The sequence below is a fragment of the Alligator sinensis genome, unplaced genomic scaffold (assembly GCF_000455745.1).
Source record: "Alligator sinensis unplaced genomic scaffold, ASM45574v1 scaffold59_1, whole genome shotgun sequence".
Classification (NCBI taxonomy): domain Eukaryota; kingdom Metazoa; phylum Chordata; order Crocodylia; family Alligatoridae; genus Alligator; species Alligator sinensis.
Genome location: NW_005841878.1, coordinates 3,995,659 through 4,017,837, shown reverse-complemented (window position 1 = coordinate 4,017,837; position 22,179 = coordinate 3,995,659). Strand labels below are relative to the sequence as shown.

The window sequence follows — 22,179 nt, the reverse complement described above, 5'->3', positions numbered from 1 at the left end:
ACTTCATAGTTCTTAGAGCTAGACTTCACTTAGTCAAGTTGTATTCCAAAATAGTGTGATGCCCTAAGGAAGAACGGGTAAACGATTATCTCTGTTCCTCAGTTCTATAATAGGAATCTTACTTGAAATGAGATGCACCAAATTACAATCAGAGTCTTGTCATGCTATTCACGTTAACATAGAAACACTACAATATTAAGTAACAAAGGAAGTGTGACTTTGTCTCATGTTGAAATGAAAAAGACTTCAGCCTGACCTTTAGAGTTAATTTAATAATTTCATAATATGAAGAATATTTTAGAGGCAGAAAGTTAGGTTTAGGAATATCCAACCTGTCCAGCAATCTGACTGGCCAGTTATGTGGTTACACAATCTACGCAGAGCAGTGTGGCATATTCTGATACATATTTACTAGAGGTGCACTGGTACATTGGACCAATATCGGATTGGCACTGATATAAAGAAAATTGCCTATATCAGAAATTGGCCTGATGTGGCATGTTCCCCCGGATCTGCACGGGGGGGGGCATGTTCCCCCGGATCTGCACGGGGGTTGGGGTTGGGCAGGCTACAGCCCACTCAGAGTTTAGCGCAGAGGGGTCCCAGGTCCCAGCCTGCAGCTGCAGTCCACCCTCCCTGCCCCATGCAGCTCCAGAGGCAGGTCTTCCCCAAATGAGTGGTGGGAGTAGTGGTGGGAGCCGCTGGGTGAGCGGATGAGCCGCTCTTGGACCAGTGGTGTGCAGCGGCAGGAGCTGCTGCCGTCCTCCCTGCACCCCCCGGATAAGCCGGGGCTCTGTTCCATGCCTGCCCCACCCACGCTCCTCCCTCACCATGGGGGGCATTGATCTGCCCCCGCACAGGCCTTCCCTTCCCCCTCCCCTTTCACCGCAACAGATTTATCAGCTGCATGCGGCTGTATCGGAAATCGGATCGGTATTGGCCAAGATGCCTCCTTAAAATCGGCTATTGGTATCGGCCCCCAAAATCTCTGTTGGTGCACCCTTAATACTTACACTTTTAAGGCACTCATGCAATATTGGCACTGTTGGGTATGCAGACACCTGCACATGATTTACAAAAGAAACCCAGAGATTTCAAATGGCAATCCAGTGTCAAAACATTCTGACCCGTTGTGTGGTCTTTTTGAATTTTTCACAGTAAAAGAATTGCTCTGTTTTTCCTCTCCTCAAAAAACAAGTGAAAGCTAAGAGCTGGCATTTTTTAAGACAAGTTTTGAGTCTAATGAGATTAAGAACTACTGATCTAAAATCTGGTTTTATAAAACTAAACTGTGCCTGGTGAATGGAGCCAGTGTCGCATGTAAACATGAGTAGCCAGCTGCCTTCACATCGGAAAATTGAAGTGTTTTATTATGGAATTACCTTTATTTCCAGTAACAGTTCTCTTCATATCCCTGTCTGAATACAAGCACAACAACATTGTGGTGTTTTGCCTAAGATCCAATGTGAAACAGGCAAAAAATAAAAAAGAGCCAAGATGAATGGAATGTGACAAGTAATTAAGCAAAAGTGATGAAACAACCTAGATTTTGTAAGCCAGGCTTCCTAAGCCACTCCCATTAAGGTAGTTGAATGAGACCACAGATTTTTTCAAGATTTCTGTATCCAAAAACTGTCATCGTGATCTCTCAGAGTTGCTGGGTCCTGAGCATTTTGGGGATGTGCTGAAGTGACTGTTTGAGTACCTCTGAAAATCTGACCTTAAAAATCGGTATTGGCATATACCACAGGCAATTATTTTTTTTTCTTTCTTCTTGACCCCACCAGGCATGTACACCCTCTCTTTTTTAAATTCTGTAAAAAATTGCAGATTACTTCTCTTAGCTTCTGCTGTCATGAACAGGTCTCTTGTAAGAAAGGGTCATGTTAATCCTTTCCCTGAAGAAGCACCAGTATTTTTGAGCATGTCAAGATTTTAAGAATAGGATACAGGGTTAAAAGAGGACAGCTTATTCATATTGCAGCTGTGTTCAACCCCCCTCCCCTCCCAATTCATCTTCCCCCATGGCAGTTAGGATTACATTGTACTTAGTGTTGTACAGATGCATAGGAAGATGGTCCTGCCCCCAAAATGGCCTGGTCAAATTTGAAATAAAATGCAACAAATGGCTGAAGAGGAATGCATGCCAGAAAATGAGGAAAGCAATAATAAGGCTGGTAGCCATTAATTAGCTGATTTTTGGTAACATGAAATCATGTGGAAAGCTCCAGCTGCATTCCATCAGGTTAGAGGAGAAATATTGTGCAGTTGGAAACTGGAGAAAGATGGTACAAGACATGAAGAGTAGAATAGGAAGGACAATATATATATATTATTTTCATATTTGGCAAGAACAGCTAAGCCAAACCCAGGAATACAGTGCATCTGTTTTGATAAGATTTTGTTTTTGGCTCTGAGACTTTGGTTCCCACAGCTAAGGAAGGTGATCTTTGGCACTTGCACATAGCCCCTTCAGCCACTAGAGACTTGGGTGATTTGGAAGGCCCTGGCAGAACTTGTGGCCACATGTGGCATGAGCAGGTCAAGGAAGGGACAAGCAAATGTGTAACATGTGACAGGTCAGGGAAGGGACAAGGCAGCATGACAGCAAATAGGACAGGAAGCAGAAGGCAGAGCAGGAGATCAGGCAGAGAGCACAAGGTAGGGGAACAAAGAGCAGCAGATCAGGCAGAAGAAGGGGACTATAGTGACACTTAGGAAGGATGTGGGGCTATTTTTGTGGCACACCTGCCAAGAAGGTTGACTCCCCACTGGACTAGAACAAGGTCTCCCGGCAGTTAATGTAGCACCCGGGAACAGTGCACAAAAAGTATCAGCTCTCCTTGTTTTCAGATGCTTCTTTCTCTAGTCCAAGCGCTACTACATGGAAAGCTTGGAAAATTAAATGGAGCTGAAAGTTAGCTAACCCAGCTAATATGTGTCCACTAGAGGCTAGTGTTACATAAACGAAGGGGAAAATAGATGCTTTTAGTGATTCCGTTTTTTCAGATGTGCTGCCAAAGACCAGATAGCTGACCATCCTGTAAGGAAGGATGGGAAACGTGTGATATAGAAACATGCGTTTCTGAGCAAGGAATGGAGTAGCAGCAGTACCTTGACAAGAGGACACAGTGAGAGAAAACAGCAGCTGGGAGTGGGAAAAGGAAAAAGGAGTATGCTGAATCATCTTTTTTCTCATCATATCAGAGATGGTGAAAGTTCATTAAATACTTCCTTAATGTAATTTTTCATATCTGTAGTACATTATGATGATGATAGTACTTGGTTGTTAATTGGAGGGGTGACATTCACAAGGCACTCTATGTTAAGACCTGGTCCTGGCTTTGAAAATAATTATGAAAAGCTGTTATACACCTCTGAGCTCAGATATATCTCTGTCTTAGTTTGGATTGGAGATTAGCTAACTGTATTAGTTTCAAGTCAGACAGAAGGTGGGGTAGCACCTTTTAGAGACTGACTTGTTTGGAAAGGCATAAGCCTTCATAGGGACTGCCTACCATTTCTGGGCAAGTTAATGTCTAAGGTGCCAACCTGCCCTGCCTTGGTTTATAATGAGGAGTGTTTGTAGTTTAATATTTAGTGTAGACACTTCTATGAATAAGATTCAAAACCAAAGTCCCTAAATTGATTAAATCATCAGCTCATCTCAGTGGTTCCTTCTTGGTTGATCACAGAATAGTTGAAGTTGAATGTTTTTGAAGTGATAAATGTCCCACTCACTTGGTACAAAAAAGCAGTGATCTACTGATAAATGAATACTCAATTACCTTTGTAGGTATAAAAGATTCAGCCTATTTTCAATTAATATTTATGTGCAACTGGACTGGACATATTTCTATACATTGAAGTTTGGATTATAAATTCATTTAATCTTTTTTTCCTTTTTCTTCCTATGTGTCTGCCTTTTCTTCTTTGGAATGCGCTTCATCAACGATCATGATGTACTTTTGACACAGGTAATGATTTTTTTTTTTAATACTTATATATCAATATTGGTCGAGGGTAACTTTTGGTTGGAGGCTTTAATGATGCATAACACACTGAACAAGGGTGGTCATACTTACAGGAATGTCATTATGAGACTTGCTTAGAAAGGTGACCTGCAAAAGAAGATGGTCTGAAAGTTCATTCCCTACCCATTCTCTTCTCCTGTGCTGCTTGCCCTCTCCCGCCACTCCTCTACTACCTCACCTCCCTCAGTGATCCAAGAAAATATGAGTTGAGACTTTCTGCATGCTTGTTTTATGTGGGTGTAGTTATTCAGGTATAGAAATGCTTTTACAACAACACGCTCTAACCCATGTAGTCATGTTTGGAAGCTTAAACATGGAGTCGACCTTCAAAGATGAGCAGTTGAGAGAATAGATGTTTTGGTTAAAGAATGGTTTAGTTCAGTGGAGACCAGATTTTTTGGCTAGCATGCCACAAAACTTACCCTGCACTCTCCCTGAGTGCCATTCTTATCCCTTCCCCTTCCCAATCTGCTGTGGAACATCTTGTTCCTTTTCAAGTCTGGCATATGCCATATATAGGCTGCCAGTACAATTTGTGGCACCCATGCTGCAGGTTGGTCATCTCGTTGTAAGAACTCATAAAACTCACAGGCATACCCCCCTCCCCCCTTCCAAAACAAATGGTGCTTTATTTTAACCTCTGCCCACCCCTGTGCAAAACCCAGCAGGTGCCCAGAAGAAGCACTGTATTAGTTGGACCCAGCTCACCCAGCATCTGTATAGATCAGGCACTTCAGAGGGGCTTTTTTGGCACTTTTATCGAATAGCTGATTGAATCAGCAGTTGCATAAAAGCCCCAAAAAGCCATGCTGAAACCTGCAATCTATACAGACTCTGAGGAGCCACGTTGAACTAATGCGTTGCTTCTCCCACATCTTTCAATACCCATAATGTTCATACTTGGAGAACTTGAAGAGCTCTTCCAGCAATACTAAGAGAGTTCAGAAGTGTATCTCTTGCATTTTAAAATTATATAAAAATTTAAAATCATTGGACGCAGGTGTCGTGGTGGATGTAATCTTTCTGGACTTCAGGAAGGCCTTTGACACAGTCTCCCACCCCATTCTCATTAAAAAGCTAGGCAACTGTGGCATTGATGCCTACACAGTCAGATGGATCGCAAATTGGCTGAGGGGTCGTACTCAGAGTGGTGGTGGATGGGTCATATTTGACCTGGAGGGAAGTGGGCAGTGGAGTCCCCTAGGGCTCGGTCTTTGGGCCCGCACTGTTCAATTTCTTTATTAGCGACTTGGATGATGGGGTGAAAGGCACCCTGTTTAAATTCGCAGACGACACCAAGATTTGGGGTGAGGTGGGCACGCTAGAAGGGAAGGACAGATTACAGCTGGACCTGGACAGGTTACTGGGGTGGGCAAATGAAAATAGGATGGGATTCAATACTGACAAATGCAGGGTGCTGCACTTAGGTATGCTGCTGGTTCCTATTGCCTATAGGTTAGGGAACTCCCTTCTTGATAGCACGGTGGCAGAAAGAGATCTTGGAGTCGCTATTGACTCCAAGATGAACATGGGTCAACAATGTGAGGACACGGTCAGTAGGGCTAACCGTACCTTGTCATGCATCCACAGATGCATCACAAGCAGGGCCAAGGAGGTGATCCTCCCCCTCTATGTGACACTGGTCGGGCCGCAGTTGCAGTACTGCGTCCAGTTCTAGGCGCCGCAATTCAGCAGGGATGTGGACAGCATTAAGAGGGTCCAAAGGAGGGCCACTCACATGATCCAGGGACAGCAGGGTGCATCCTACGAGGAAAGGCTATGGGACCTTAACCTGTTCAGCCTTCGCAAGAGAAGGCTGAGGGGGGACCTGGTGGCCATCTATAAACTTACCGGGGGCACCAGCGGGGAATGGGAGAGACCTTGTTCCTCCGAGCACCTCCCAGAGTAACAAGGAATAACGGCCATAAGTTGTTAGAGAGTAGGTTTAGACTAGACATTAGAAGGCACTACTTCACAGTCAGGGCAGCTAGGATCTGGAACCAACTTCCAAGGGAAGTGGTCATGGCTCCTACCTTGGGGGTCTTTAAGAGGAGGCTTGATGTTTACCTGGCTGGGGTCATTTGAGCCCAATTTTCTCTCCTGCCCAGGGCAGGGCGTCAGACTAGAAGATCTACAAGGTCCCTTCTGACCCTACATCTATGAATCTATATAACAGCTTTTGTCTAGGAGGTGGGAAGCTCTGGGGTTTTCAAGGCCATCTTTGTGTGGTATAAAGACTTAACAAATGCCTCTTGTACTACCCCATTATCACATGGAGAATGGATCTTGCCTTCAGAAATAATAGTTGCTTTTCAGTTAGTGTGGTGGTTTCTAGCTGTTTACAAAGATGGATTTTTTTTTAACTTGTATATTTTAAATATTTACTAACTTGTGCTGTGGAACACAAATCACCTGAAGGACCTGTTTAACCCTATAGGTTCCCATGTTCAGGTGGTTTAGCTGTAGATGTTAGGTTGTTGGCACACTGAAGCTTTCATCAGGGGACAGTGGATGAAGGAAGACAACAAAGGACTCGTGTTTTGAACTTCTAAACCTACAGATAATTTCTTTTTCCGTGGTTAGTTAAAGCATTTGAAACCTAACTCTGAAAAGCGTTTGTTGGGAGGAAGGGACACTTTGAAGGTTTCTTTTAAATTTTCTGTAAAATTGGATGATCATAGGGCCAGAGGGGGTCCATGAGTCTGCTAATCCTTGCACTTGCCATAGAAATAGGTTTTATGATGGTACTTTTTGGCTTTGCAAGAATGTTCAAAGGAGAGAGATGTTGAAAAAAATTGTGAGGTTCTACAGTTGTTCATATAGCAATATCAGTTCTTGTTTTGCTGTATTCTTTAGTTAAATGTAAATGTGGTTTAGGGGCCTATTTTCTACTCTTTATTTCAGAGTTCAAACAAAACATTGAATGTAGTATGAACTGGTCATATTGATAATAAGCAGTTATGAGCATCCTTGCCACAAATTTTAAAACAAAACATTTTAAATGCCGACTGAACAAATTACTGAAGGATTCTCACATACTTCTAATTTAGGTTGCTGGTAACCCTATCTGGTAAAAATAGATATTCAGCTGTCTAACAGTTATAATTAGACAGCTGAATTTATTAAAGTGTGTGTGCATGTATGTGTATGAAATAAATCAGAAAGATGCAGATATCTGAGCATACAAAATGATGCAGTATGTCTAACTGCTTCCTAGACCAAACATTGATTTGCATTATAACTTGGTTTGTGTGTTTAATAAAACAGGAAATGTTCATTTTTCATTAGTAGATAACCTAGTGACTTCTGTAGGCCTGCCTGAACAGCTTTTTGTCTTTACCATATACAATCTAGTCCAACAGTGATTGTAAAAGTAATACTTTTGGATGTTTTAAGGGTCCTTGGAACCCCTGCCTCCTTTAAACTTGATGATAAATTGACATTTATAAAGCACTGAAATGCATATCCCTTCTAAACCTCCTTAGCCTGACGAAGGGTTTTTGAACCCAAAAGCTTGCTTAATAACTATTCTCCAACTATTTGGGTTGGTCTAATAAAAGATATCAAATTCACCCAAGGAACCTTGTCTGCCCATCCCTTCTAAAAGCATTTCAGAATCTGAAATCCTTATGTATTTTGACAGGCAAGGTTCTTTGGGTAAGTCCAATATATTTTATTAGATCAACTAAAATGGCTGGAAAAATTCTTTGCAAGCTTTCAGGTGCAAACACCCTTCTTCAGGCAGAGGAAGCATCTGCAGTTGTTTTATGCTCTTCCTGGATGTAATAGAATAGAAGCCAGAGGCCAGTATGCAAGAATGCCAGTCAGTGAAAATGCAAATTCTGGCAGAGAATGGGTGAGAAACAGGTGGTGGGGGAAAGGAAATGTAGACCTGGGCTAAGTAAAGACATTCAAAAAGCCTGAGCCTGAACTGAATCATGTTGGCAGGTCAGTCTAACCTGCATAGACTGAACCAATTGGCAAGTGAATAGATATTCACTTCTGAGTCCGAAAATGCAGCCACATTCCTGCAGTGACTTGGGCTAAATGCTGGGGTGGGGAGGGGAGAGTTGTGTGGGCAGGCCCTGCAGGACACTGAGTATAATTGGGGAAGGGTATAAACCCCAACCCTGGCCTGCAGGCACCCCAGCCAGGGTGTGCCTGGAAGGGGAAGCAGCCCCTGCCAGGCATTTCCCACTACTACCCTCACTGCTAAAGTGGCAGGAGGTATGGCCAGCAGCATGAAGTTAACGGAGACGGAGGATGGGGGTTAATTTCCCCTTCCGTCCCCTGCCCACGGAGCAGCCCATGTCAGGATCACTCCCCCCTCGCTGCTGCTTGGCCAGATGCTGGTGCAGCATGGCCCCCTGAAGTGAAGGGGCAAGGAGGGGGTTTATTCTTCCCTTTGTCCCATCTCCCCCCTAGGGACAGCTGCCAGCAGTGGGACTCAGAGGGGTGGCTATGGGAGCTAAGCTGAATTTTGGGGTGGCCATAGCCCCCCAAGCCCTCCCCTCCCAGTGCCATCACTGCTTGCCCTGCTCAGTCTGAGACGGCTCTGCCTGCCCTGCTCCTGTCTTCAGCTCAGTGCCCCTACTGCAGGGGCGGGCAATTATTTCAGGTGGAGGGCCGCTTACTAAGTTTTGGCAAGCCATTGAGGGCCGCATGACAGGCAGCCAGGGGCAGATAGATATTAATTTTCTAAATTTTTTAGGGGCCCTGCAGGCCAGATAGACTGGTCTGGTGGGCCGCATTTTACCCACCCCTGAATTACAGCCTGTCTTAAAGCTTGTCACTACTGAGTCAACTGTAAAATGGAGAGGACAGGCTGCTTGCATTTCAGCTGCTCTCCTCTCTTTTACCTCTACTCTATAGGTTTAGATGATGCAGTTTAAAACCGTAGCAGCTGCTAGGTTACTGTCAAGAGATGTGCTTCAGTTATTGACACAGTAGCAGTGCTAAAGTTGTGGGAGCAATGGTAAATAGCTCTGAAGGTCTGCCATGTCATGGCGCAATGCATCCATACTTGCTCTAAATGTGCTTGAAGTCAGGTACAGCCTTTCTCAGTAGGGCAAATTAGCCTGTCCAGAAGAGCTCTGTGCCAGCACTTCTTCCAGTGTCCGAGCTTGCTTAGGTGTCACGGCCTTGCAGTGTACACATAGCCTAAGAAAATAGTTTCTAATGTAGGTCAGGCCTTCAAAGGGTTCACTTCTGAACATGGCATTTGTTTTGTTTGTATTAACAAATGGTCAGTTACTAGATTTCTCTTCTGGGATGTATTATTACATTCTACATTCTGATCCAGTTATAAGATAGCCAGTTATTTTCCTTTTCAGTGGGAGATTTTAATTTTGTACTGCCTAGATCTGTGTATGTATGCAGCTTTTATTCCTTGATGCTGTCACTATACCCAGCAGTGAATCAAAATGTCGATCTCCCAAGGGGAGCTGTGGGCTTTGCCAGCCATTCATAGCAAGAACATTGCTCCTCTGCTCTTACCTTTTCCTTTCCTGAGCAACAGTGGTTTCTGCCTGACAAAGCACATCCTATGAGCGGAAGCATCTGACCATGCAGATCTTCATTGCTACAGTAACCTTACTCCAGCCAACAGGTGAAGCTCTACTGATGATCACTTAATGTCACGCAGATCAGCCCTTACTCCAGTGATTCCCAGGTTTTTGGGGTGTGGGGGAAGGTGTCTCTATCTGCAGTGCATTTGCAACTACATCTTTCTTTTTTCTACACAGTAGCAAAATTAGGGGTGAATAAGAAGGGCATCCACCCCAGGTGCCAACTTAGGGGCTTCAGAATTGCCCCCCACTTCGCAGAGTCTGCACTCTGGCAGTACACCCATGCCGGAAACTCGTGGATAAGGCTTCTTCCCCCACTTCACCCCTTCTCTCCTGCAGGGTTTGCTCTGGGCACTAATTCTGCTTGTTACACCACAGTTTCTATATTGAGTCATGCTGTATCCTGGCAATCAGTAAGTAAACTGCACTGGATGAAGGGGAGTTGTGGCCACACCTGTTCAGAAGGAGTAGGATGGTACTGCTTCTCTAAGCCAAGCAGTGTAGGGAGAGTTCTCCTTTTCATAAGAAAGGAGAGCCTAACCCCTGTGGATGTTGCAGCTGCACCTTATCTTTATGCCCATAGCTCTAGTATTCCTTGTTTTGTTTGCACTTTCCCCTCTAAGCTGCCTCCTACACTTGCTGTGCTCAGTTCTCTGTCCCAGGGTCTTACTCTCCCACTTTTTGTATGGTGTTTTCTCCTCTGGATTAACAGTAAGATTTGTGATGAATACAGTGTAGTGAACTGATCGATCCCTTTAATATTAACTATAAAGCAGAAAAGTAACATAACTTCTATTAAGCATAATCATATTGTGCTATATCTTGCCAGAATTTCTCCCCTATGACCTCATCCAGTGGCCCTTAGATAAGCAGTTCTTTTGACTGCCAGCAAATGTGGGGGGAGGGGGGGGGAGGGAGCTTTGTGATTGAAAAAACAATTCCTGGCTCAAAAACAGAGGGCTTTCAGTATATCTGTAAGGCTAATCAATCCAAGATTTTTTGGATGATGAGAAGAAGTGAATACTGGAGTCAAAGAGCCTTTTCAGCTAATGCATTAACAGGAAATGCTATTTAATCTCAAAACTTTCCCATTTTATTATATAAGAAAGCAGGAAAATGGAAAATTAATTTTAGTGTTTCTGAACTTTTGTAGCAAAAACTATAAAGAAAGATGCAGAAATAAAAGCTTTGCCTTTAAACACCAAGGAGCTCCCTAGCCTGGATATATTAAAAATAATATGCAGTTTTTAATTTAAGAGCTATAAACATTTTAAAAAGTGTAGAATGTGTTGGATCAACAAAGTGCCCTTGGGGTTAATAAACTGAAGTGGTATTTAAAGTTACAATCTGCCTTTAAGTATTATTGGTGCATGTGTTATTAGTGAGCATCAGCTAATATGACATGAATATTCATGGTGGAACACTGTCATTTATTTGTTCAGTATAGGAAAAGCACACATTCTGTTTGAGTGGTTAAAGTCAGAGTACTGACAACTCAGAAGTTCCACTAGTTTAGATTTCATAGGTGCCAAGGAAAAGAGAAATTTCCTTTAGGATAAGTCAGACCAGGGTAAGGATGTCTCTCCCTTGTAGGCAGAAGAGATGAAATAGGAGTTTTGGTTTGTTCAAATATTAATAATATTTCACAGTTCAGAAAGAAATAATGTTCCCTTGGTGTTCTCATAGGTAGTAATTTTTCAATCTAAACGATCTTAATCTTTTTTTTTTTTGGTCAGATATTTTCTTTTAAAGTTTGTCAGGGGGAGTGAATTTGTTTTAACTAGTGTAACACAGCTGAATAGATTTTGTGTGTTACTTGTGGGAGACCTTTTATTCTTAACAAGAGCTCATGGGAATTGTGGTACAAATTCTTTGCAAACGCTTTGGTACAAATTCTGAATACCTGTGGTAATGAAATTTAACGCATCCGCAAAACCTCAGCTGTGATCCCAGGTGTAAATTTGCTGTTCTGGGAGCATTTTACTTTGTTTTTTGTCGATTATAAATATTTTGTAAAGTTTTACTGTTTGGACAACTTCTTAAGCATGAAATCTTTAGACTTGACCCAGAGGTTCTAATTTGTGTCTTTTTAGCAGCCAGGCTTGACGATTTCGCAGTGTTGGTTGGTTTATCTGTTGTGCTGAAGGACAGTTTCCAGTTGTTTCAGAACAAACTGTCCAGATTTCTGACCAAGTTAAGATGCTTTGAGATAACTGGCTATAACAGAATTTATATTACCGTAATTATAATATAATAAACAAAAATAATGCGTCACTTTAGAAGCATGTATACACAGAAGGGACCAAAAAGGAAGTGAAAGCTAAATAGAGAGGCAGTAGATTGCGATCTTGTGATGTCTAATATAATTATTTAACTGAAATAATTTTAGATTGAATTCGCTTGAGGTGGAAGAATAAAGGAAATGGGCGGTATATAACTCCAATGCATCAGAAAAACTAAGTGACAATAGCTGATATCAATCTATCAATATCGATATTAGCACTGTCTTTTGTTTCCAATATGTGGCCTTGATCGGTACAGCAGGAAATGGACCAGATTCTTTGGGTTTATTTTCCTTTCCTCCTTCCCCCTCAGTTTGTTTTCTTCAGGCCACAAACTTGGTTCATCTCACTGCTTAGTTTAAATGAAACTCTTCTGGAGCAAGAACTCAATTTATTTTGTGCTCTGTGCTATTTTTAAAAAAATTATTGCCTCAGAATGGCTGCAGTTTTTTGAGGTGCCCTTTGAAGATTAGTTTGCAATACAATTAAAAAAAAAAATCAATGAATATTAAAATGTGGGAACATAATATAATTACATATGCATTGCATTTCCCATGATAGTAAGGAGTAATCTTTCTGCATGTACCTGGTGTACGTTTTTAAATAAATAGTGTTTGGAGACCAATGTGGAAATGACTGAAAAATTGTAAATCAAGCCTCTGAAGCCCTGCATGATTGTAGCTTATAGGTAAATCAAGCTCAGGCCACCTTTTGCTCATAAGACACTCAGAAATAAAAAATAGTGAATGAGTTTGTTAGAATTAAAGAATATTATCAGGTTTTGCAGTTTGTGTTTAGCCTCCTTTCTTGTAAAATGTTAATTATTTGGAACAGAATGTCAGTGTATTGTTAGTTTGTTGCTTCACGTCAGAAATGACACTGTAGGGCTACCTTTTTTTTTATCTTTGGCTAAGAATAGGCTTGCTTTCCTTTTTGGTATGGTAAAGCCTGAATTCCACAGGAGATTAAAGTGAACCAAACTATTGTATGTGGAAATAAACCTGAGAATATGGCTTCACATGAGTATAGGAGCTAACTCAGTGGTATGCAACACAGTCAGAAGTTTATGCTTCAGTGATTAATTTCCTTGAGATTGACATAAATAGTAATATTTCCTCGATAAACGTGGATTCATTCCCTTACCAGATCAAATTCAAATTTGTGCTTTTGCAAGAAGTAAAATCATCAAGTAGTTACCATGTATGAAGCATCTTGAGGCACCATTTCTGGTTTTGAGGTCTGACATGGAAGAAAAATTAAAAATATTAGGTATCCTGATGCCACTGTGCGTGAAATCTTGTTGTTTTTGTTTCATTAAGTGCCAAAACTTGCCTGTTTCTGATGTCCTAGTGTACCCATAGTGGTAATTCATCTGTGTGCAACCTGTCACTTCATATAACAGCCAGAATGCTTTAGGACAAAAGAAGAAAAGCATAGCTTGGTGGTGAATTCTTGAATGTGACAGAAGAAGAAAGAAGATCCTTGTACTTCAGACATTTTCAGTTGTAGCCAGAAGCTATTTTTCAAAGCATTAAAAATGCTCTGTCACGTGGCTAATCCAGTTGTTTTAAGATTTCTTTTTGGTTCCTGTTACCTATAAATTGTTGACCTACACATAACTGAGCAATGCTTCTAATTATGTGAATGTACATTGTATCAGGAATTGGGAAATTCATGGGAATGTTTACAAGACAAAATCATGTAGCTGATTTTCAGAGAAGCCCTCCCCGCTTCTGCCCAGTTACATGTTTGAAATTGAAGTCAGTTTTAATGCAGATGATGACAAATTTTCAGTTCTTCATCTCTGCTTTTGCAAAGCTGCCATATAGAACAACCAAGCAGTTCAGCTGAGCATTCAAGAAGTAAACTGATGGATCAGAATTATTAACCTACGCTGAGGACTGAAAATATGTAGAGAACCGTGTTGTCTGATGAGCTTGAATTAGCATCGGATGTGTGTGTGCCTGTTTTACAGCAATAAATGACTGGAAGCGGGCATGGAGAAAGAGGGAGTAGGAGGTATCATGGCTTTCCAATAAGAAGCATAGTACTTAGAGTGGAGGCCTGGTATTAGAGGCAATCTATGGAATGTGCAATAAATTCCATCCCATACTCCTGTATGAGGCATTTGTTGCCAAAGTGATTATAACCTAACTCTAGTTTAAATCAATAGAGTGAATTATAAAGTATTTACTATAATTATGAGATATACAGCAGAAACTGCATGTTTAGTACAAGATCTAGTACCTCTACATGCATACTAGTGTCTCTAGCAAAACTTTTAAGCTTGCATGTATATAACACTTCCTGAAATCTGGATTTGAACCAGAGAACTGTCCATAGGCAAAGTGAAGCGGTAAGCCCCATTGGCAGAGAATTTTTCACAAAGCACCTAGCACAATAGAGTTCTGAAGCAGAAGCAGGATTTCCATGGTACAGTAACAACAAGAATTTCATTGGACTGTTAACTCAAAGACACTTTAAATATCAACAGTACCTACATCACTTGCTTATAGTTTCTAACAGATGCATCAAGACTGTTATCCAAAGTGAGTATGTAAGTACATTTGAAGGGACACTTAAAAGGCTGTTAACTTAAAAGGTGTTGATCTAAGCAACTGATTTTTTTTCAATGATTGATACATTTTCTCACTGTGGGTACCTAGGAAATTTTGTGAGGTGTATACCAAAGAACTCTCAGCAACTGTCCTTAAACCTCTGGGTTGTTCTCTAAGGAACTCCCCCCTCCTCCTCGTTCCCTCACCTTGGTAGGTAGAATAATGTAGGCACCACTACCACAGAAGAGAAAAAGCTGAAGGAAGAAGTAGATTAGAGGAGGCAACTCTATTCCCCTCCCAGACCTATCAGTCAGTTGCAGCCTGGAGCATGTAAGGTGAGTTGGGTGGTAGAAAGTGGAACAAGAAAGTTGTTTTTCCCACTTCCAGCGGCCACATGAGGTGTGGTTGAGGCAGTTGTTTACATATTGCATAGATATTGGGTACATGGAAACTGATAACAGTGTTCTCCCATTTTCTCCAATAGCAATATAAGTACATAATTCACTTATCTGCATAACAGTGTCAGGCCCAAATTTTGCCAGTTGCATATCATAGAATCATAGAAAATTAGGGTTGGAAGGGACCTCAGGAGGTCATTTAGTCCAAACCCCAGCTCAAAGCAGGAACTTTCCCAACTAGATCATTCCAGCCAGGGCTTTGTCAAGCCAGGTCTTAAAAACCTCCAAGGATGGAGAGTCCACCACCTCTCTAGGAAACCTGTTCCAGTATTTCACCACCCTCCTAATGAGAGAGATTTTCCTAATATCCGACTTAAACCTCCTTTACTGCAACTTGAGACTATTGCTCCTAGTTTTGTCATCAGCAGGGATTTGGGCTTTCTCTAATTAAAAAAAATCCCCAATTCTGAGATTTAAAAAATAACCCCAAATCCTCATTTTTCCATGATTAAAATTAAATGCCGTGTGTGTAGTGGTGGTGTTTCTTTTTAATCACAGAAAAATGTGGATTTTGGGTTACAACTTTAATCCAAAAATTGGGCATTTTTTAATCTGAAAATAGATGTATGTTGTCACATACATCACTTCATGCACTAAACAGATATGGAAATAATTTTTTAAATGCATAGAAACTTCTTGACCTTACTGTATTCTGTTTAGCTGCATAATAGGTGAAACAAGGAGTTTTAAGGCTTCTAAAGCAGCTTTGATTTGATTAGTTCTTGTCAGTTTCAAAGATGATTATGGAGGTATTTGGTGCTCTGAAAAGCAAGGTAAGGACCCTTAACGATATGCAAAAAGCTTAGTGCAGACTGTTTCTGCAGTGAGTATTAATTGCATTGAGTTCAGGTAAGTGCATACGCAGAGGCTGCACGCACATGTTTAAATGACTTGGGAGAATTTTCCTCAGTTTATTCTCCTGATAGAAAAACTTACCTAGAGATGCCTGAACAGACATTAAAATGTCCTTGAAGAGCAGACAGCCTTCAAGAGGTCTTGTGCATCCATACCAAGCAACACAGTCTCCCTGGGGGAAAAGGGGAAGGAGCAAAACACCCTAGGATTCTAGAGGGCTGTGCTATGGCTTCTTTCAGAAAAGAATGTATACAGATATACCCTTGCAGGAGACATTCTTCTTGGAGCAATTTAACTCTTATTGTTCCCAGGTTATCTTTCTTCTAGAGTAGCTGTTTTTCCTCTGGGAGAAAAATCCTGAACATCTGTACACTCATGCTTTTTCCTAGGAAAGGAGCAACTCTCCAAGGAAAAACTCAACGTCTGTATGTGGCCTTTGTCGCCCACCTATAACTGTGTGTATATTTGGGGGTGGGGGAGCAGAGAATTCATTAGCTGGCTGCATGTGTCCTGTACAATTCCAACTTCTGTCTTTTTGGCTATGTGGCTATATATGATGATAAGTCTGATGGGGTAAGTTAGAAAAAAGGTAATACAATACTGAGGGCAAAGTAGGAACAGTGAAGATAGGGGAAAATATATGGAATATAGAGAGAAGAAAATAAAAATAGAAAATAATAAAAGGAGGTGACAGGAGAAATGAGGAATACTGTCTGAAAAGGCTCATAATCACAAGGTAGATCAGTCTCATGGGCAAATGTAGTAGTTCATTACAGTATCCTGAGGTGGTAAAACAAGTGAAGTACTAAAACAATATTCTAGGGAGATGCTTTAAGAACTACTCCCATACTGAGTCTTTCAGTAGGAAAATATATTTGTAAATCTGCCATTTGGCTGCCATCTATCCTCTAATTCAATTTTTGGCCTTAATTTTCACTATATCCCTAGCCAGTTTGACATGGGACCTTTAAAGCAAAGCTCTGTACTCTCTTATAGTGTAGTCTTTATCATAATTAGGGTTTGGGGACCCATGGGTAGCCCAGTAACAATGGACATAATTCTCTCAGTTAAGTTGTTGACCCCTTTCCTTTAGTTCACTATTTCCTTTTTGAGAAAGCAACCTGAACAGGCCACTGCAATTGTCAAATTACTTCCTCTTTAGTCTTGCAATGAGTGGCTGTTTCATGTTGGTTACTGATTCTTTGAGTATTCTTGAGTGGGCCAGCTTTGAATGCAGGTGCCCTCTGAAAGGGCCAGCTGCAAGCTATGGCTACCTAAATAACCCTGCTGTAATAGCCTTCAGAGGAGGTCTTCCCGATTTAAATCATGACACTATTTATTTCTCCCCTGCCCTTCATGCTCCAATACCATGTTGATGCAGAAGCCCTAATATTGCATCACTGGAAAATTGTCTACAAAATGTGACCAGTCAAATGAAAGTAGTACATTACAAATCCACTTCTGTAGGCCTTAAAGGTACACTACACTTTGATTAATTTTTGCTCCCAAATGACTCGCCAAGTTTTGCAAGACCGGTGTGAAATAATCCATGGGTTTTTTGGCTGCCCACCTTGGATAGCTGAGGGTTTACCTTCTTAGCTTTAGGAATGGGAGTTAATCCTTGTGAAAGTGATGTGGTATCTACATGCATATGTCTCTTCTTTCCTACCTGCTCCCAAAACATTTCTTTTGTTACGCTAGGCTTATCAAACAGGGCCAGGATGTTTGACCTGTTGTCAAACAAGACTAGGCTATTCTTTTGCCATCTGAGCAACCTCAGAGCCAGCCTGGAAAGACCCAGCAAAAATGCAAATTAATATCAGGTAGAACTAATTGGGCACCTGTACATGTGCTGGACATCTCCTGTGACACATGCTAAGTAGTTTATTATCTTAGATTAGATTAATAGAGTCTTCTGGTGCTAACTAATGTGCTCCAGCAGCCTCCATGTCATGTCTATTCAGCATTGCTGCACTTTGTTGACCAAGCTTTAGTTCAAGCACTCCCACTGCCATTTTGAAGTGCAGGGTGTTGAATACATGTGATGCTGTGGGCACTTTAATTAGAACAGCTCTCGGAGCTGCCCTAATTAAAGTATCCCACCCTAGAGCATGTGTATAGTTGCCCGTTGAGGCTACTTATTTTGAGACCTGCTGGTTTCATTTCCTTCCTGTAGAGCCATAAAAGGGAAACATAGAAGAAAAATACACAGCATGACCTAGCAGGTAAAGTGTAATACATGGATTTACAGGTTCTAGGTGTTTTTTCCAATTTTGCTCCTGGTCTCTTCCCACTGGCCAAATATGAACTTGGTCTCTCTTTCATTTGTACAAAAAGAATACAAATTACTTGGGGATAACAATATCATACTTAATTCCTTAATGTTTGAAAGGTAGTTTGAGATTTTCCTATAGAGTTCATTATGCAAGTTCACATTACTTTTACGTTCCCTATATGATTGTTCTGAACCAGTTTGGAATTTTGAACAGAAACTTTCGAGTTAAACCAGTTTCAGGTAGGCTTCTTGACTGACTGACATGAATGTTAACATGAGTTGCAGATTCAATTGCTTATTAATTTTTCTCAACAAGATGTAGCACCATAACTTGTTTCCAGTGGAAATACTAGCCCTGACCACAGCTAAACACCACAAAATTTATTAGCTTTAGATCATTATAGGGTGAGGGGTTTTAATTTATTGGAATGATTCTTGTGTATAAGCATATCTGACCTTCCTGAGAGAAATATTTATGTTAAGAATACAGTATTCAATTTAAAGTGTCTGTTATCTTTCTTCACACTACAGGTGATAATGACCCTGTTTCCTTCTGAAAGGTCCTGAGCTATCTTTTCCTCCATTAAATTGTTTGTAATCCCTGGGACTTTTTCTCTTCCAGTTTTATAGATCTCCACACTGTTTTTTTAATCTTTGCTGTACCTGCTTCTTCCCTCAAATTTGAAGAATGTTTTGCATTTGAAAGCTTGTTTAAGTCCTGTCCTGACCATTTAGTCGGTCTAATCAAGGAGATCACCCAAAACAGTCCTTGCCTCATTACCCAGGATCCTGTTTTTTTGCTCAAAAAAAAAAAAAAATCCCCAATTTTTGGATTAAAAAAGTAACCCGAAATCCACATTTTCCTGTGATTAAAATGAAACACCATTATAATTATATCTATATATTAGTGGTGTTTCATTTTAATCACAGAAAAATGTGGATTTTGGGTACCTTTTTTAAATCTGAAAGTTGGGGATTTTTTAAAATCAGATCCCTGATTATTACATACTTTATAAGAACACGCTGTAAAGGAGTATATCAGTTATGGCACTTTAGTTTCTCTGGTGAGCGCAGTAATGCTACTGACAATCTAGTTGAATTTCTTTAAAGTTGTAGTCCCTAGTTATGAAAACAACAGTAATGCTCAGGGACAGCGTCTTTCTGCATTAAAGCAGTTTTCTGGCTAATCTATTCCTGGCAGTTTTCCTTGGATCTAATTACTGCTTTCCTTGATTAGTAGTATTCAGTAGGAGAAATTGACATGAGGCAGTTGGTTTTCTTTAAGTGGAATATGGACCTGTAGCAATTAATCTATGCTGTATCAAGAGATGGAGAGAGCAGGGTGACTTAATTTCAGAATTGGGTAAGCATGTACTGTTGAAAGAAGACTGTGCCTGTGCTTTTTGAAATGTGAAATCCTAATCATAAAGATTTTAATCTGTCTTGATGTTTTATATAATGGCACATCATGTGATCTCAAGTCTGTAATGTCATCATATGCCCTTCTTGTTTTGTCTTGATCATGACCAGCTCTTATTAGACCCGGCGAACTTGGAATAGAAGCAAGTGAATGATCTTTAATGGCATGGCTTTTTGAACCTTGAAAGTGCTATTGAGTTCAGGGCTCGCAGTACATAGTAGAATGCTAATGTTAATTTTCCTGCTGCCAAGAAAAGTATTTATTCTGAGTCTCATTCTGTGGGAACTAATCAACAGGTACTGAATGAATATATAGATGAAAGTGCTATTTCTCCAGAGACAAGACTGTGACGGAATAGCCATGAAAGTGTTCTTGGAATTGGAACAGCATCTTAAGAGGTATTTCTAAAACTTACATTTGTTAAGAAACTTTCTTTGCTACTTTTAAGTAGTTAAGCTCTCTGTTCAAACAAGTGCTTAAAAATGGCATTGCTACTACTAAAGCAAGGTGCTTGACATGAAATGTCTCTGAAATGTAATACAAGCTCAGACAAGTGCTTTGTTGTGGTGAGCTACTTATTTTCCAAAATCCTCACCCTTTTAGAAAAAAAATCAAGACCCATGCTTTAAACCAATACTGCAGTTAGAAATTAAGCTTTCATCCTAAACTATTCACATTCAAACTGTTCCTTTGTGGGGTGGGGGGAATAGTAGCATACTTAACTCTCTTCACATTCATTGTAACTATAAAGAGCAGCATCTCTGCATTGAAAATAAATCATTATAATAATATTTCTGTTTCACAATACTAGATCAACTTTTTAAAAGGAGTTATTTTTAGAATAACTCTTACACCCTTTTAAATATTTTTATTTTAAAAGTTGCAGTAATGTGCACAACCTGTTTTTCATCTGTGTCTTTTTGGAAACCTACCAAAAAAAGTTGAATACAGAACTTACCTATTCAGTGTGTTACAGATTGAACAGCATGTGAATTTTGGTTTAGTCTTCAGCAAATCTTGTTTCTTTCTCTCGCCATTGATCAATGAAACCCCAAATACGTGGGACTACTTTTCCTTTCCAGCTTTGATTTTTTTTTTTTTTTTTTAATCTGATTTCCTTCAAAGTGATGACAAAAACAGAGAGAAGCGGAGGGGGGGAGGAGAATCTTTCATGATTTGGGAAATAGGAAGAATTATTTTTAAAAGCTTTGTTAAATTATGTTATATTACTTACAGAAGCAGAAAAAGTCTTGGTTCTTTCATGTTTTATAACTGCTGCTTACCTAGTGCAAATAGATAGCTTTACATTTTGTGGGGAGGGAATACTGGGGGAAGCAGCAGTATAACATCTCATGTTTTCCAATATAAACAATATTCTTTTACAGACACTGACATATGATTTGCTTGCTAGAAAAATGTTAAAGGTTAGACTTTTTTTTACGCCTCTGAGAACAAAAGAGCTGGCATGCCTTTAATTGGAATTATATTTTCTGTTAGTTATTGTGTGATTTACAGTGTAAACGAGCTAAATGATAAAAAGGTGATGGCTTGTGAAGATTTCAGAATTTGGGTGCTGTCCTTGTTTTGCCTCATCCATAAAAATCTGACACTTAAATAATACATCTTGTTGTCATTGCAGTCAGATACACAAATAGTAATAGAATTTATTCCACTTGAAGGTGTGTTCACACCCCTGCCTGTAATATAATGTCTTTAGAGAGCAGTTTTGCTCAGTGGAGTGAATGATGCATTTAAAAAAAAAACACAAACCCTCTGAATGTTGTTTATACATAAAAGTTCAGGTACATACAGAAATCAAGATGACCCTGAATTTAAGATGAGCCCCCAATAATTAGATTCTATATATGGGAAATGTATAGATTTATTATCATTTCCATGTATAGGATCTAATTATTGGGGGCTTATCTTAAATTCACTTCCCCCCTGCTACTGCAGGCAGTGGGGGGAGAAGTGATGAGGGAGGTAGTAATGGGGCAGGTGGGAAGGGGGACAGACAGAAGAGGAAGCCGTAGTGGGGGCACAGTAATGGGATAAGCAGTGGGGGATCATGGGGACAGATAGTAGGGTGTAGGGGGAAGGCAGTGTGGAAGCGGTAGGGCAGACAGTGGGGGAGGCAGGTAGTTTCCCCCCTGCCACCTATTTCCCCTCCCCCCCCATTTACTCCTTTTTATTGCATGCCCCTTCAAAGCCTCAGGCTCCCAGTCCCCTTCCCCCACTCCCCAGTTTGCCATTCCATGCTGCTTCTGCTTCCTGTAGCCTCAGGTCCCTGCCCCCCTTCCTCCCATCTCCCTCTCCTCCCTGAAGTGTCCTGTTTTCCCCCCTCCCCCCCCAACCCCCTTGCTGCTCCATCTCCCCCTTACCTTTACTCTGGCACCAGCAGGTTTCTTCCTTGCTGCAGCCTGGAGGCACTGAGCACTGCTCTAGCCCAGCCCCATAGCAGCAGCCCAGAGTCAGCTCCACTGCCCCATGGTCAGGCTGGAGCCACACTCTGTGCTCCAGGCTGCAGCAAGGATGGAGTCTGCAAGCACTGGAGCAAAAATAAGGGCTAGTGCAGCAGAGGAGGCAGTGGGGGCTTGAGGGGAGGTAGACGGCAGCGGGGACTTGAGTCTGCAGGGGAGGAGTGGGGCGGGGAAGGTGGCTAGGCAGTAGCTACAATCCCAACCTAAAGCCACAACTGCAGCATCCACCTGCCTTCCCTCACACCGCCCC

General features: G+C 41.1%; 1 protein-coding gene across 3 annotated transcripts in view; it reads left to right on the top strand.

The window, feature by feature from the left end:
- Positions 1-22,179, top strand: part of TSC22D1 (TSC22 domain family member 1) — a 138,199-nt gene that overhangs the window by 98,902 nt on the left and 17,118 nt on the right. Inside the window, exon 2 of one of the 3 annotated variants that reach the window (XR_003092517.1) lies at positions 19,746-19,847. The exons of 1 other annotated variant lie outside the window; for it this stretch is intronic. Coding sequence is in view for 1 of the 2 variants with exons in the window: in XM_014527931.2 (XP_014383417.2) it covers positions 19,765-19,847 (83 nt within the window). In the remaining variant the exon portion in view is untranslated. Of the gene's footprint in view, positions 1-19,745; positions 19,848-22,179 lie in introns of those variants that run through there. One more of the 3 variants, XM_014527931.2, reaches the window with a different exon arrangement.